Below are 16,813 nucleotides of genomic sequence, written 5' to 3'. Positions count from 1 at the left end.
GCACATAGTGTAACAGTTTTAAACTTGGATTAAGTGAACTCTTATTATTGTCAAATGGCTAAAACAAAAAGGTCAGATTATCTGAGATATCGTAATTGAAGATACGTTACTATAGACACGCTTACCAAATAAACAGCAAAAGTGCATTTTTAAGAAAACTTAAAAACGAAGATTGTGAGAAATTATAAAAATGTCTTCGTTTTCTACATTTTTAACTACACAAACGGCGTGTCCACACACTTATTAAAATATCCTCATGATTCACTTACAAACATATTTATACTTATATCTGAGTTATATGTGCGTATGTAGTCAAGTGCAATTACTTCACTATTTTTACACTTTCTATTACTAGAAAATGCAATTGTAGACTTTTCAGACAATTTCTGCCCCTCCGCGCTCTTTCACTTTCGATGAGTAGCGTCAATCTCTCGTCGACTGCGTATTTTCTGGCAATGCTAGAAGGAAATGCAAGTGGTTCGCAACATATGTATGTACATACTTAGGTATATACATATACACATAAATAATATCATAGGTATGTTTTTATACCCTGAACAGGGCATATTAAGTTTTCCACGAACTGCATTTGTGACACCCTACCCTAGCTGCCATACAAACTAATCGATCAAATTCAAGTACTCGTATGGAAATACGAGCAAATGACTGTCATTCAAACTGATCGATCCAAATTAAGATAAAAATCTTTTTTGTATACACTTTTATACTCTAAAAAATTCACCTGTGAAGGGTATTATAGTTTCGGTGCAGCCGCAGTTAACATTTTTTCTTGTTATGCAGTTCATTTGAATGTGTGGGCATATTTTTAGCACTCTGTAGCTAAATGTAGCAATAGTTGCAACGATTGCGCACACTTTCGTATATATTTACTTGTTTATTTAAGTATTGTATATTGACAAATAACTTAAAAAAATATATATTAAGCGAGCAAATTTTATGGGGTTGGTTGTGAAAGTGATACAAAATACTTAAAAGTGGAATATTTCTTTCGCCGTGGCGTTTAAGGTGGCTTCAAACATAGCAATGGAAAGCCCTTTTCGAACTCATTCGGCTTTCAAAAATTTTCGTTCACGTTGTAAACATAACTGTTGCATACTGCTGATAAGTATTTGGTCTTATTTTATTAACAATTTAAACCTTTATTGGTGGAATTTTGAAGCAAAGCGTTGGGAACATTTGAAAACCCTCAACCAAATGTGAAATTATATGTTTATTAAATTTTTGAAATTCCAACCAATACTTTTTTGCATAAATTGCATAAAAAATCAAAAAGTTGTAGTGAAGCTTTCCAAAAGTAAATAAAATAATAATAATAAAGCAATGTCATATGATTTTTATGACGTTTATTGCTAAAAACTCTTCGTATGTTTAGTCAACCAAATTTCTTCCACATTTTGTGTTGTGGTGCCAATTATCCTCATTAATTCCAATTATATTTAAAAACAAATTTTAGAAATACATTTCAATTTCTTATAAATCACGTGTGTTAAAAGAAATATAGGCGAAAGTACAATGAAAAGTACTTTCACAAAATGCTTGTGCAAGCAACTTTTTAAAAGCCGAAGAAGTGTGGTTGCCCAAGCCAAGTCGATAGCATTCTACTTGCTATGTGTGGTGGCACCTTTATAATTTCTTAAAACAAAACCATTATTTACTTTACGAATTGCAGACTCTTGTCAGGCATTTAAACACTACTTTTATTTATTGGTAATGTGGTTCGCATACTTTGCTTAAGTTCAACGGCCGATATGTGCTGTTTGGATTATATATTACATAAGTGAGGGCAAATTGTTTGGAACAATGTTTTTAACACACATTCCCATAAAAACCCATTAGTGATGTCCTTAAATAAGAAAACACCTTTTTAGCTAACAATATCATTTGTAACCAATTTGTATGCGTTATTCCATAACAATTTTTATTACTTGTCTAGTATATAGAATTCGTATAAATCCAATCATAGAAATACATTTTAGTTCCTCTAACTATCTTCATCGAAATACCATGAGTTCTTGGAGAAATGTATGCTTTGCAACTTGAAAATTTTGGTAAACACAATTGGCAGTGAGTATATGGTAGTTATATTTACAAAATGCTTGGCTACTAATTTAATTTCTAAAATACGAATAAATTGAAAGATATTCCTACTAAATATATCATAATTTTTTCCATTTCGGTTAATACTTTCAATCAGTAAGACTTTTGAGCATTTGTAACAATAGAGTTAACTTTATTAAACATTTTGTCACACGTTTGTTATCATGCAAGCATCGCATTAAAGTAAGCAATTAAACACAAACTTTTTTATATTTAGAATAAGAACAACCCTAATGTGAACTACTAAGTCAAAGTTATATTTATTACTGCAATAGCAATACGTTTCTTTCAACGTAATATGAGTAATAACGTAAAAGAGCTGAAATAATTGCTAAAATAATCTTTTGGATGGAATACGCTTGTACTGTTATTAGTCTAGAATAGCATACACCTTCTGAAAAACTCAAAGAGATTGTTTAAGTTGTTAAAATTAATCCTACAAAAGACAGTTCGAAACGCCAGAAAACAAAACCGAAAGAGTTTTCCATATAAAAGTACTGTACATAAAAAAATTTTACGTAAGATCAATGTGCTTAAAATATATAAAAAAAAATAACGGTGTGGTCAAAAAAATTGTAGTGGGATGATCTGGTTATTTTTTAAAATTTGAGGGATCCGAAATAATAATTTTTAAGAATATATAATTGAATACTTGTGGGTAAGTGCATGATGTATCAGGTCTGGTTCAATAGACCCTTGCAACATTTAAAAATATTTTAAATTATTATGAAAATGTTTACTTTGATTTTGATTTATGTAGAAAATTACATTTTCTATGGAGTACGCTTCCAAAGAATAATAACATTAAAATTCTTAATTTTACGTCGCTTTACAGCGATCTTCTTCAAAGTGTGTACATAAACTAGACGTCGCATTCATAGCCAATTAATTCAATTTAATTCAAGCTTTAAAATATATTTTTATATATACATAAATACATATACATACATATAACAAATACAACTATGTATTCATATATACATTCAATTGTAACTGTAGTGTAACAATTATATTCTTTATTTCTAAAACCATTTTTAAATTGCCATTATGCCAACCCAAAGTATATTAGTTTGTACGTAAATAAGTAAATTAGTTTGTCCGTGAAATAATAGAATATACAATTTAAAAGAGGAAAACGAAGCGAAGTTATTGCAACTGCAAAAATGTAAATGAATATATTAACTCAACGCTAAAAAACCACAATCCAGCCAAACAAAATTATGAAAGAATTCAGAGTATGGTTTTTTTTTAAATTATTTTTTTCTGTATAATATCAAGAATGTTGTGTCTAAATTTCAAGTCTATTAGAGCAAAGTTGATGAAATTGTGAGTATATTTATACCAGTCTTATGACATGTCACATCAAATTTCAAAACTTTAAAGCGTTGAGTTATGAGGAGCAGTTTAATCAATTTTTTTCCGAGACGCTTCAGAGTAATTTCTGCTATTGTCGTAGTTCTTAATATTTCTCCATGAAAATTTAACAGAATGTTCTATGACAAGAATATTATATTAATGCACATTGTTTTTAGAATTAGATTTTAACTGTTTCATCAAAGAAAATCATAACAATAGGACTTATTTTACACGAATTAAGTTTACTCCTCACTTAAATAAATTTTTTATTATTTAAATTGTGATAAAGCGTATTGTTTATTAACTTTAGATCAAAGAATAAATGTTCGCTGTTTATTTATAACTAAGCCTGTCAGCTGCCAGTTAGAAAAACATTATTTTATTTTGTAGAGACAGTTTTTTTCTCTAAGTATAGCAATTTTATTTTATTACGTATTAAAATATATTTAACATTAAATATTTTTCATCATGCTTTACTTTATAGCAACATTAAGAAACGTTCGCTGTAACATCAGCCGGTATAAGTGCTTCGATCAAAAATAGTAAAAGTGGGATCAGTGATGTGCCTTAACCTTACCCCTTTTGCGCAGTGAAAGCGAAATTGTTTGCACATTTGAAACAATTCAGTTTTTAAAAAGTTATTTTTTATTTAACAATAATACGCTAAAAATGTCTATTTAATAATATAAAAAGCTTCGCAGCCGAAATGCTTTTTGGACTTTAATTTTGCATAGTTTTTTTTATAAAAAGTTACATATTCTTTTAAATCAATTAAGCATGATAAGTTTACTACTGTTAAGAAAAATTATATTAAGGTGGCAACACTTTTTGCTTGAAATTGTACTTTAGATGAACAAGTTGCCAATAATCACTAGAGATTGATGTTTGAAGTTAGAAAATTCTTGCTGGGTTGCTAGTTGTGTTATTCTTATCAAATACATTGTTTGATTTGGCTTATCAAATGAGAGTAGAAAAATTCGGAAACAAAGTGGTGAATAGGCAACCTGTTGAGCGCCGGTTTGTAGCGTGTTTTAATTAATTGAAATATTCGCCTAAAATTGATAGGAGAAACTTAAGATTATAAATGTATGTTAATGTGAATTACATGTATGTATAACAAATAATTTTTCTTTACTAAAATAAGCTATGCACTGAACTAGACTTTAAAGGTATTTCTGTATATACATATGTATGACCTGATGTATGTATAAACGTTTGTATTATTACTGTATATTATTTTATGTATTTGCATTTACAAATGTACAATTGTGGCTGTCCGGCGTTTCCAGCTCATCTGTAATCACTTTTATTCTAATCTTCACATTATCTTCAATGTTAGTCAACAACTTCAGATGATTTCATTACAAATTACGTAATTATTTGTATATACATATACACAAACGAGTTTTTCTGTTGGAGAAATTATTTTTGAACTTCGTTGAAGTTAATATTCGAATTTTTAATTAATTCTTGAACTTGAAACTTTAAAATATATTAATTTTTGTTTTTGTATCATTACATTTAGGCGGCAAAACGCGCACACACGAGCTTCTAGATTAGCGATATTTTTACATAAGGAAATTTTTATTGTTAAATCTATACAAATAAGTGCTCAATTTAACTATAATCATTGCATATTTTGAATATTCACTCACAAACCGTAACGTATGGTGCAAATTAAAGCAGTCACAGCACGTTACAACTACAAATTCGCGCTAGATGCGATGCGATGCGATATAAGCGATGTGCGCGCTTATCTAGGAACGCTAGCACTGCCCTCAGTTGTCAGTCGTTAGCCGCAACCAAAACCACCAAACGCTGCCGCTCACAAGTAGAAGCGTACTAATACCAACAAGCTCGTTGTCGAAATTGGTCTCCCCACGCCCGTGCGATATTTTCTCATCACAGTCCGCGGTTTGTGTGTGCGCTTCGAGGGCAGCGCGACGCTTGTTAGGCAATGTCGGAAAACGTTTGCGTCCGCGTTCGCTTTTGCATTTACGGCTTTCTAAGCGTCATCGACACTACTTTGCATGTACGCATATACCTATGTATGATTTTGTACTTTCGTTGAGTGACTGAATAAATGAACCCGAGCGCCAAGCAAATTGCGGAGAGAAGTCTATGAACAACAAGCGCCGTTAAGAAAACGCACGGCGAGAATACACTGACAAGCATTGTGTTATTACATAGAGACAGCAAACGAAACAAAAACCAAAACACTTTCCCACTGATGTTGGCGTCAACCCACAGACTTTTCACTATTCACTCACATACATACATATGTACAATTTTAAGTGTTAGTAGATGTTGTCGACCGGCAATTTTATCAACAAACTATTACTCTGTCTTCGACCAAAATATAACACCGCAATAGCAACAAACACATCAATGGCAATAACCCCGATCAATGAATGCAGCTTTGCGTGGCAATAAAATCGCAGCAGCCAGCACGACCACGCACTTGAGTAGTTCAAAACCCTTTCTTCATTTGACACCACTTACGGTCGGAGAGTAGGGAAATAAGTGCAATATGCACCAAAACGATTATATATGTACATATGTATGTATGTATGTACACTGTAACAAAATCTAGGCATAGTTGTTGCACTTCTGCTGCTAAGTTCGCTGTCAAGATCGACAGTGGGTGCACTGTAACAAAAACCAAGTCAGCGTATCCCCAGCGAGGGTTGTTCTAAAACTACGTGCGTGATGCCAATGTAAGATTGATGAAATTTTTGAATGTTCTTTTTTTTGTTTATAAAAGTCTAATATATGTACATATGTAGCTTGTTGCTGTTAAATATAATCAACTGATATGGATTTAGCGGGCATATGTTACATATGTTGCCAGGTGAGTCTTTCGCCTATTATAGCAGCTATAAGTCACCAAGGTAGAAAATTTGACGACACAAATGTGTCAGCCCACCGAGAACTGAAAAGCTGTCAGCGGAGCGGCAGCCTCATCATAACAAAACTGAGACATATAGAACAGATTAGGTGTCTCATAGAGGAGACTTAAATGTCTTATCACTCGCACGAAGTAATACTTAATCAGGTGGTTCCTTGGAAAAGATATGCGATGGGAGTAGATTAGGTATGAGGCTCCTAAATAGAACTATGCGGCCAATAATATTAGGTAAAGTAAAAAGTTCGTTCGGTTTTTTATTGATTTTTCAAAAGATGATAACTTTGTGTACATTTGTCCGATTTAAGTCAAATATGCGCCGTTTTGTTCGTAAACTTGTTGCCAACGAGATGCCAACTCTCGTAAAAGACTGCGTCCCTATTCGCAAAAACTCGGAGAGCTCATTTTTACAGGCCATTCACCATTCTCACCACTAAGCGCGTTCGCCATGGACAGGAAAAGATGGTAATCACTTGGTTCCACGTCCGGACTATAAGGTGGGTGCATTAGGACCTCCCATCCGAGCTCCCGGAGCTTCTGGCGCGTCACCAAAGACGTGTGTGGCCTGGCGTTGTCCTGATGGAACACAATTCGGCTTCTGTTGATCAAAGATGGCCTCTTCTTGATGAGTGCTGCCTTCAAGCGGTCCAGTTGTTGGCAGTAGAGAGCCGAATTGAGCGTTTGGCCATAAGGGAGCAGCTCCTAGTAAATGATTCCTTGCCAATCCCACCAAACACACAGCAAAACCTTCCTGGCCGTCAATCCGGTCTTGGCCACTGTCTGGGCCGCTTCCCCGAGCTTTGACCACTACCCTTTGCGCTCGATGTTGTCGTAAGTGGCCCATTTTTCTTCGCCAGTCACAATCCGCTTCAGAAACGGGTCGATTTTGTTGCGATTCAGCAGCGATTCGCAGATGGAAATTCGGTCCATCATGTTTTTTTGCGTTAGTTCTTTTTGAATCCAAGGTTATACAAATGGTTCCAAATGGTTTTCTGGCTTATCTTTAGTTCCTCAGCAATTAAATAAGTGCTCACGTGACGGTCTGTTTCCACTATTTCGACATCGAAATTACCGGAACGGAACCTAGCAAACCACTTTTGTGCTACACGTTCGTTTACAGTATCAGGCCCATAAACTAAATTAATTTTTTCAGCCGCTTTGCCTGCTTTTTCGCCTTGATCGAAGAAAAATTGTAAAATATAGCAAATTCTCTCTTTGCAGGTGTCCATCTTTGACGAGCGCTTACAACGTACTGAGTCAATCATCGAAAAACTGTCAAAGACAAACTTTTAGCGCGAATAAACACGTTTTCAGCGCCGTATAGTATGACATGATGCGACACGTAACACTAGTACTATGGACAATAACCCCATCTCTTAGATAAAAACCGAACGAACTTTTTACGGGAATTAACAAAAATATTTTTTCAATTTGAAATAAAAAGAACTAATCCTTAAAAGGTAGACTAAATTTTTATACTGTCGCAACATGTTGCTACAGAGTATAATAGTTTTGTTCACCTAACGGTTGTTTGCGACATCTAACACCAATCGAGTTAGATATACATAGGTTGACAAGAGTATTTCAATTCCGGATACGTACTAACCATAGTTTTTAAGTAACAACTAAAATATCTAAAACTGATTGGTAAAAGACAAAAAGGTTGGTACTGCAGATTGGCAAGACGGACAATCCTTTTGCCCACAAAATGGCGTTAAACGAAAAAGTGTAATGGAAAATAATAATAATAATGTAATAGGTTTAATGTAAATATCTTACAAGCCACTACTACATCAACCAAACTTACTGAGAACAAGTCTTCTTAGCTTACCTAATACTGTGGGAAAATGGATGAAGTCGGATAATAACTAAGATCATTTCCTATATATCGTCGTAGCATCATATAATCATGACATTGTTATTTCACATTGTGAAAATTGTCGAAATCGAACTACAACCACGCCCAGTTCTTATTTTATATTTCAGCTGAATTTTTCCGTTTAGAGTTTATAAATCAAGAACCAACCAAGAACAAAACTGTGCACAAATAGTGACTTCAAATCATGCCATTCCACATCCAAAATTAAGTCAAAATAGGGCCATCATTTTCAAGACCCCTGATATTTAGAATGTGGATCTCAGTGCCTATGGCTGACCTTTTTGCGGAAATATCGGCTCCCCTTTGTGATATATTAATGAATTTCCACTTGTTTGATTGTATCAAAATTGGATAAAATTTGCCACTTAGTATTTCTCCTGCTATGATCCTTCAAAATTGCGAGAGTATACCATAAAATGTTTGGTTACACCCGAACTTAGGCTCTTCCTCCTTTCAAAAGCTCAAATCTTATATTCTTATATATATAAATATATCTATGTACAGATATATACCTACAGTACATATATATACCTACACTGGGCAGAAAAAGACTGCGTACAAGGTACCAACAAAGTTTTATAAAAGCCAATTTATTTGAAATTCATTAAAGGATATTCAATTATTAGTTTTATAAAAATAAAAGAGATTAAATAGCCGACATTAACATAAGTATAAACAAAACAAAACATACGGACAAAAAGAAAATCCATTAGAAAAAGTCTGCGTACAAGGTACATAAGCCGAATAAAGTTATTCTTCTTACGAATTCTTCTTAAAATTTTATAGCAAGTCGGATATCCCCAACGTTTCAAAGCTTCCGTTAACGTTTTTGGCATGGAATAGACAAGTTTAGCGGTTTCTGTCGAAGGGATGTGATCCCATTCCTCGCGCAGCACATCTTTAAGCATATCCTTCGAGGTAATTGTGCGTTGGCGGATTTTACGTACCAGTAAATCTAATAGGCTGCTGATTCTTATGGTATTTGAAGCTGCTTGGGAACGTTGTAGAGTAACTAAAGCCTAACTATGTCTGCTGTATGCTTCGGGTCGTTATCCTGTAGAAAATAAGAGTCTCTTCCAAGACCAAATTCTACCGCTCTTTGCTTCAAATTTATTTTAAAGATATTAAGTTATTCATCGTTAACCATGGTGGACTCTATAAATTCCATTTGGACCACACAATTACTAGCTATGCACCCCCATATCATTGCTTCTTCATCACCGTTCTTCACAGTATGCATCAAGATTTCCTTAACGATACGCCCCTTGATTCCAAAAGCGCAAAACATGCTCTCATCGGAAAAATAACTTTCGTCCAAAACCCCCGGGACTTATTTAAGTGCTCTTTCGCGACAACATTATGCACTTACCTATTGACTAGCGATATGAATGAGTTCTTGTGTGCGATTTGATCATACAACCCTGTTAGATTAGATTTGAAAATGAGGTATGCACTGCGACCTAGGGTCTATTGTGCCCTTTAATACAACCCTGTTTCTTTTTATACTCTCGCAACCTGTTGCTATAGAGTATAACAGTTTCGTTCACCTAACGGTTGTTTGTATCACCTAAAACTAATAGAGTGATATATAGGGTTATATATATATAAATAATCAGGATGAAGACGAGTTGAAATCCGGGTGACTGTCTGTTCGTCCGTCCGTGCAAGCTCTAACTTGAGTAAAAATTGAGATATTTATGAAACTTGGTAGACATGTTTCTTTGTACCGGGAGACGGTTGGTATTGCAGATGGGCGCAATCGTATCACTGCCACGCCCACAAAACGCCATTAATCAAAAACAAATAAATTGCCATAACTAAGCTCCGCAATAAGAAACAAGACTGTTATTTGGTACACAGGATCACATTAGGGAGGGATATCTGCAGTTAAAATTTTTTTTTGAAAGTGGGCGTGGTCCTGCTCCTAATAGGTTTAATGTGCATATCTCCTAAACCGCTAATGCTATAATAACAAAATTTACTGGAAGCAAAATGTGGAACAAATGAACTTCTACCCACAGTGTGAAAATGCTTGCAAACGGGTGACAAATCCGCCCACTCCCCACATAACGGTACTGTTAAAAACTACTAAAAGCGCGACAAATCAAGCACTAAACACGCCAGAGACATTAAATTTTTTCTCTGGGATGGATTGAGAGGACTTTATAGGAACCGCGTTCAAAATTAGTCAGTGGGCGTGACACAGCCCACTTTTAGGTGAAAACCCATATCTTGAGATCTGCTTAATCAATTTCAACCAAATTCAGTACATTCTTCTCATATCTCTATGTTATAGTGCGAAAATGGGCGAAATCGGATTACAACCACGCCTATTTCCCATATAACACCATTTTAAATTATATTTGATTGATTTGATTCTTCAAGCACCAATGATTGTATCGGGGTAAAACTTTGCGTGAATAATGCGTTTAAAGTATGCCACCTTGCGGCCAAAAATTGTCTAAATCGAACCAAAACTGTTCAAACTCCTAAGTACTAAATATATGGACCCCAGTGCCTATAGTTGACCTTCTACCGAAAATATCAGTCAATCCACGAAAAAATCTCAAACGAGTATACTATTTGACTTTGCGAGAGTATAAAATGTTCGGTTACATCCGAACTTAGCCCTTCCATACTTGTTAAATTTTGCGAATGGTGTAGAGGGGGATTTCTTAAAATTTTTCTTAGCATTTTTCTCGACTGTGGATGCAGTAAATGTATTATTTTTGTACGTAGACTTTTTTTTACGCAGCCAAGTTACTGTTTTTTGTAAATTTGTCTATAAAACTATGGTGTCAGATTTCCATTGCTTTAAATGATATGGGATTGTGCAGTAGACTAGTAATAAAGCACTTAATATGATTATGCTTTAAAATTTAGTATATAAAGTTATTTTTTAATAAAAGAAAATAAGATATTAGCGTGTACGCAGATTTTTTCTGGCGAGTGTACATATCGAGTGAGCAGTTCTGATGCATATCTCAAAAGCATACTTATATTTGCAGGTATGAATGTTAAAATACTTTGCTTTGAATGATATACATATGTACATATGTATGTATCTACCCACATAAGAATATGTAAATAACTGCACGTATACATACATATGTATATATCAAATGCGTTGCAAGAAGCATATTATTCAGTTTCGTGGTGATAACACTCTTATTAGTCATTTCAACGGAATTTCGAAGCATAAACGTAAATAGTGATGACTGTAAACGTTGGCTCCTGGAATGTGAAATGAATTGCATGTAAAGATTTGTCAAAATAAATTAACCTTCACAACAAAGGACAGTAAAGAGTGGTTATTGTAGCAGTAACAGTAAAGAGTATAACCGTTTTGGAATTGAAATTTTTTTTATATAGATAAAAATATTAGTCATAAAAATTCTTTAAAAGCGTATACATTATACACATCCATAAGTATGTGCATATGTTTCCATTTTTAGCGCTTATTACATACATGTATATATGTATGACAAACTAAAAATGTTTGTATGTATAAGAATGTACATTCTACATACTTCTTTTAATTCGGGCTCCCGCAAAGAATTATGTAGAACCTACAAAATCCGCTAAATCTGTAACTTGTTCGCAAAAATTATTTTACATCACTCATACATGTAGAGCACCCTATATTGTCAATGACAAATTCATTAAAGTTTGCTGGGAGTTATTGTTTTATTTTTCGCTGATGATGCAAAGTAGCGGAAGTCAATGTTTACGTGTCGACAATCGCACGCAATACAGCCAGCACAGAATTGCTACATTCACATACATACATATATGTATATTGTACATACACGTATAAGCATACAGATGGTCTTATCCAAACAAGAAAATTAAGGGTTTTCAGATCATATAAATAAAAGAAATCAAAGACAATTCGGTAAATGTATAGTTTAGGCCCCCCAACTAAGGAGGCCTCAAAAGGGTTAATTTTTTGAAGCGCGGCCAAAGGCCTCCATTGCGGAAAGGAGTTCGACGATCTCCGATATTCGTCCATACCATCAGATCGGGGCGCAACAGAAATTATGACTGTTACATTTCTTCAGTATACTTTTTTCACAAGAAAATGTTTAACACGCTGAACTGGTAATTACAGCTAAGTGATCTGAATTCTACAGAATTTTGTTGCTACAACAACTAAGTGACTTGAATATATGATATTTGCAAAGTGGGTTAAATAAATTTTGAAAAATATACATAAATTATTGAAAAAGTTCCCTTTCCGCTCACGGATTTGTAATCTACGCGTAAAAATAAGACGATTTAAAAAAAAAAAAATTTTTGAGACCTCCTTAGTTGGGGGACCTAAACTATACATTTACCGACAATTCAATCTTCATACTTATACCGGCTTCAAAGAAGATGCCCCACCCAAATAAGAATTTTGACTTACCCAAGTCTTCCATTTTACAGGTTTTAGCTTTTACTGATGTCGACCTATTGGAATGCAAAAACCCGTCACAATACGAATTGGCACGGATTAAATAGTTGACTCTTCTTTTTAACTTTACTTCAATGAAGGTTACTGCTTTGCACACACAAAACAAAATATATGCAGCACAACACAAAAATCGTATTTCACTATAGATGTATGTATATAAATATAATATGTATAATAAATCACAGCTTAAACTTAAAAAAAAAAATTATTTTTAATATGTTGGCAAAAACTTATATGAGCCAGAAAAACCGAGTTTAGTCACTTTTAACAATACTCTACAAACTCCAATTGCCCCAATTGACGGCCAAATGAATTCGCAACGGAATGAGACAAGTTTTACCTATAGCGATGTACCAAGCTATCGATAATTTTACCGATTAACGTCTTCTTGTATTAATTTATTTATTCGGCAATGGAATTGTTTACGCAAGTATTGCTTATAAATGCTTCAATAATATATGTTTATTTTTTATTCTTTTATTTAATATAAATTTAACTATATGAAAATCAAATCATATGAACCACGATGATGTATATAGCCTGATAAATAAATCGATTACAAAGTGCATTGCGACATCTATATACCAATAGCCAGTTTAAGATAAAGTGGAAAGGGTTGTTCATTCTTAAAAAATTAATCAGCTGATTCCGTAAATCTGCAGGAACGAATCCTCTGGTATATGTTTGTTTCATAACGGCTATCAGCCGCTAGCTATTAGGGGCAACCAGAATGCAAGTTTTTCTTACAATAAGCGAAATAACGAAAAGTAAAGAAACAGAAAACAAGCAGAAATTAGCAAGAAATGCTTAAAATTTTGTTTATAATAATCACATCATATCAACATTTGAAAATTAATCAATAGAACTTTTTTTCATTGTTCTAAATTATTAAAATAAACAAAATCAAAGCAAACCGTCAAATATCGCAAGTTGTACGAGTTGTTGTATTTAACAGCTGTTTCCTCATATTACAGTAAGAACTTTACGCTAGCAGAAACTAGCTCTGCTTCATGAGCTACAAATTTAAATTCCACAAAATAAGCGGATTGAGTAAGGCCAAGGATGAAATGATGCGAGACTCTTTGAATCGAGAGAGAGCTGTCAAAACCCACATTTTTTATAACATTTGCCAACCATGTCACTGTCGAAAGAAAATGGATTGGGTATTATAAAAAAACTTTTGGGTATTTTGTATTTCAATATTATTTTTAGGTGCTCCGTCCCCGAGTAGGCCTTTATAACGCATATACATCCCTATATACGTATATTTATATTATAAAATTTTTTAAAAATCATATAAAATAAAAAAATTGCATATAAATAAAAAAATATTATAACAAAGAAACAAAACAAGTCATAATAAAAGATCATGGTTTTATAATGAACGTTTCAAATTAAATTAACAAATAAAATTTAGTTGCACGCTATTCAAATGTATTTGTGTCGTTCCTTGAAATTTCGTTTCGCACTGCTTTTGTTAGCTATTTTTAGCTGGTTTATTTCTGGCATCCCGCCTTTTTTGACATCAGCTGTTCGAAATTCCCTGATTTTAATAATCAGGGAAAGAGAATAACAGAAAAATCAGCGAAAATGAGAGAGTCTCGCATCATGTCATCCTTGGTAAGGCTCTGAGTATTCGGAACATGGAACCCATTTGTTATTCTTCATATAACGAAAATTTTGTAAAAATTAAATGCTTATTTAAAGCAAATACTTAGATATTTAATATAAAATAAATATGTAGAAACATTGAAGTGAAGTGTTAGTGTATAAAAGAAAGGTTAACCATAAATCGAGAAATTGTAAAATAAATTTGTAAAATTTTCAACTTAAAATGCAGATACCTCGAAATCTATAAGTTTCCCGCGGCAATAATTATATATATTCGTGATCTGGAGAATCCTCTATGCAACCATACCCCTCTTAACCCTAAAATCGTGTGATGCTAAACTAAAGCCGACCCGAGTATTCAACCTTCCTGCTAACTAGCAAAGCGCTTCTCAAACCAAAAAATTAGCAGAAAAAAGCACAAGTTGAGAGCGTTAAAAACGAAGAGAGCTGCTAGTTTCTGCTAGTAAAATTTTTGTTAGCAGCAAATAGCTACTGCCGTATGAAAAAAAAAGCTGTGTAAACAAGCGAAATTTGACGAATATGCTTTGATTTTGTTTATTTTAGTTAAGCACAAGTTTTCATATTTTCTTATTTCCTAATTTTTGCTAGCTTTCCGTTTCTTTACTTTTTTCGTTATTGCTCTTGGGAAAGCTTTAGTATAACGTCCCAGGCTTTCGGGGATAAAATGGGCGGATGGAGGAGATCCTCCAGATCAAGAATATATATAGATATAGCCGCGGGAAACTTATAGTTTTCGAGATATTTGGGTTTAAAGTTCAAAATTTCGACTATTTAAAGTACGCATTTTTCCCATTTTGAATGAGTTATACACTTATATTTTCCACTTTTATATCCACTAACACTTCACTAAGTCGTTTGTACACGTTTATTTTACATTATATAGTCCAAAAATAGTTTAATTCAATAATTAAATTATTGTTAAATTCTATTAATTATGACAATAACAAAAGGGTTGCAAAATTTCAAATAACCAGTGTTACCTTATCGACATCTTTTGTAATTGAACTGAAAGAAATTAAAACAGAAAATACCCCAAATACAGGAATCCAAAACTTAGAGAAATAACTATTACAAAGTATTGATGTTAAGTATTATGTTATACCCTCTATGACAATATTACTTTTTTCTTGTAGAACTTCTTTTTGCGTTGGCGGCCTTCGGCCGCGCTTTAAAAAAATAACCCTGGTCGGTCCAACACCGGGGTGTATCAAGGTTTTTTTGCGCAGAACTTCTTTTTGCGTTGGCGGCCTTCGGCCGCGCTTAAAAAAAATAACCCTGGTCGATCCAACACCGGGGTGTACCAAAGTTTTTACGCGCAGAACTCCTTTTTACGTTGGCGGCCTTCGGCCGCGCTTTAAAAAAATAACCCTGGTCGGTCCAACACCGGGGTGTATCAAGGTTTTTTTGCGCAGAACTTCTTTTTGCATTGTTTCCTGTATCTTGGGTACAATCTCTCTGTTTATTTTATTTTTCTTCGTTTACAAAATATATTAGTATGGCAACACTGATGTTTTGACATTCACAACCATTTGGTTATTGTCAAAATTAATAATATTGAAGAATGATTTAAATATTGAAATAATATTAAAAACAATTTCTAAAAACGAATTAGTCAAGTGTTAGTGGATATAAAGGTGAAAAATATAAGCGTATAATTCATTTTAAATCGCAAAAATACGTACTTTAAATAGTTGAAATTTTCAAATTTGAACGTAAATATCTCGAAAACTATAAGTTTCCCGCGGCTATATCTATATATTCTTGAACTGGAGGATCTCCTCTATCCGCCCATACCCATTTTATCCCCGAAAGTCTGGGACGTTATTCTAAAGCCGACCTTTGCTCTTTGTGAGAGTAAGTTTTTAGAATATTTTTGTTTACATTAAATAATAAGTTAAAAATACGATTAATACATACTTATGTTTGTGGATGAACAAAACCGTGGCAGTTTCTATTAATCCAAATGCTTTGGATAGTGTTCAAATAGTTTTGTGGAGTGATGCTGAATTGATAGTTTGGCTGAAAAAATTATAAATATTATTTATAATTCTTCAGCCTGTAGTTGAAAATGCAAGATAAAACGTTAACCGAAACTATAACCCTTCACAAATACAAAAAATCCCATACAAGAGCTTGATATTTATATATGTATGTAGTTGTCCGATCTGGACAATTTCTTTTGAGATTGCACTGTTACCTTGGGCAATAATCCTTGCCAAATTTCGTTAATATATCTTGTCAATGCTATAAAAATTTCCATAGGCACGCTATACTATAATTTGTATATTATGAGTACTTTATTTTTATTCAGTGCTGATCTGTTATACACACTTTATATAATTTCAAACAAACACAATTATTTACTTAACAATTTTACAAATACAAAATATAACATAAATCGGTTTACATACATCAATATAATGCCAATAAAATACACAAAAACTACGGTACAATAATACAAATCTAT

General features: G+C 33.4%; 1 protein-coding gene and 1 long non-coding RNA gene across 3 annotated transcripts in view; one reads left to right on the top strand and one right to left on the bottom strand.

Moving 5' to 3' along the window:
• Pax (paxillin) overlaps positions 1-12,824 on the bottom strand; it is a 62,784-nt gene extending 49,960 nt beyond the window's left edge. The window contains exon 1 of one of the 2 annotated variants that reach the window (XM_036376420.2): positions 12,667-12,824. In XM_036376420.2, coding sequence (XP_036232313.1) covers positions 12,667-12,679 — 13 coding nt within the window. In that variant the 5' untranslated portion in view covers positions 12,680-12,824. Of the gene's footprint in view, positions 1-5,129; positions 5,272-12,666 lie in introns of those variants that run through there. The other variant, XM_036376410.2, reaches the window with a different exon arrangement.
• Positions 11,703-13,023, top strand: LOC138856311 (uncharacterized). The gene is made up of 2 exons (XR_011395486.1): positions 11,703-12,359; positions 12,687-13,023. It is a non-coding gene; the product is annotated as an uncharacterized lncRNA (long non-coding RNA).
• Positions 13,024-16,813: the final 3,790 nt, after the last annotated feature.

This window comes from Bactrocera oleae, chromosome 3 (genome assembly GCF_042242935.1).
Source record: "Bactrocera oleae isolate idBacOlea1 chromosome 3, idBacOlea1, whole genome shotgun sequence".
In the NCBI taxonomy this organism is placed as follows: Eukaryota; Metazoa; Arthropoda; class Insecta; order Diptera; family Tephritidae; genus Bactrocera; species Bactrocera oleae.
The sequence above is the reverse complement of the archived record's forward strand: the minus strand, read 5'-3'. Positions and strand labels throughout refer to the sequence as shown.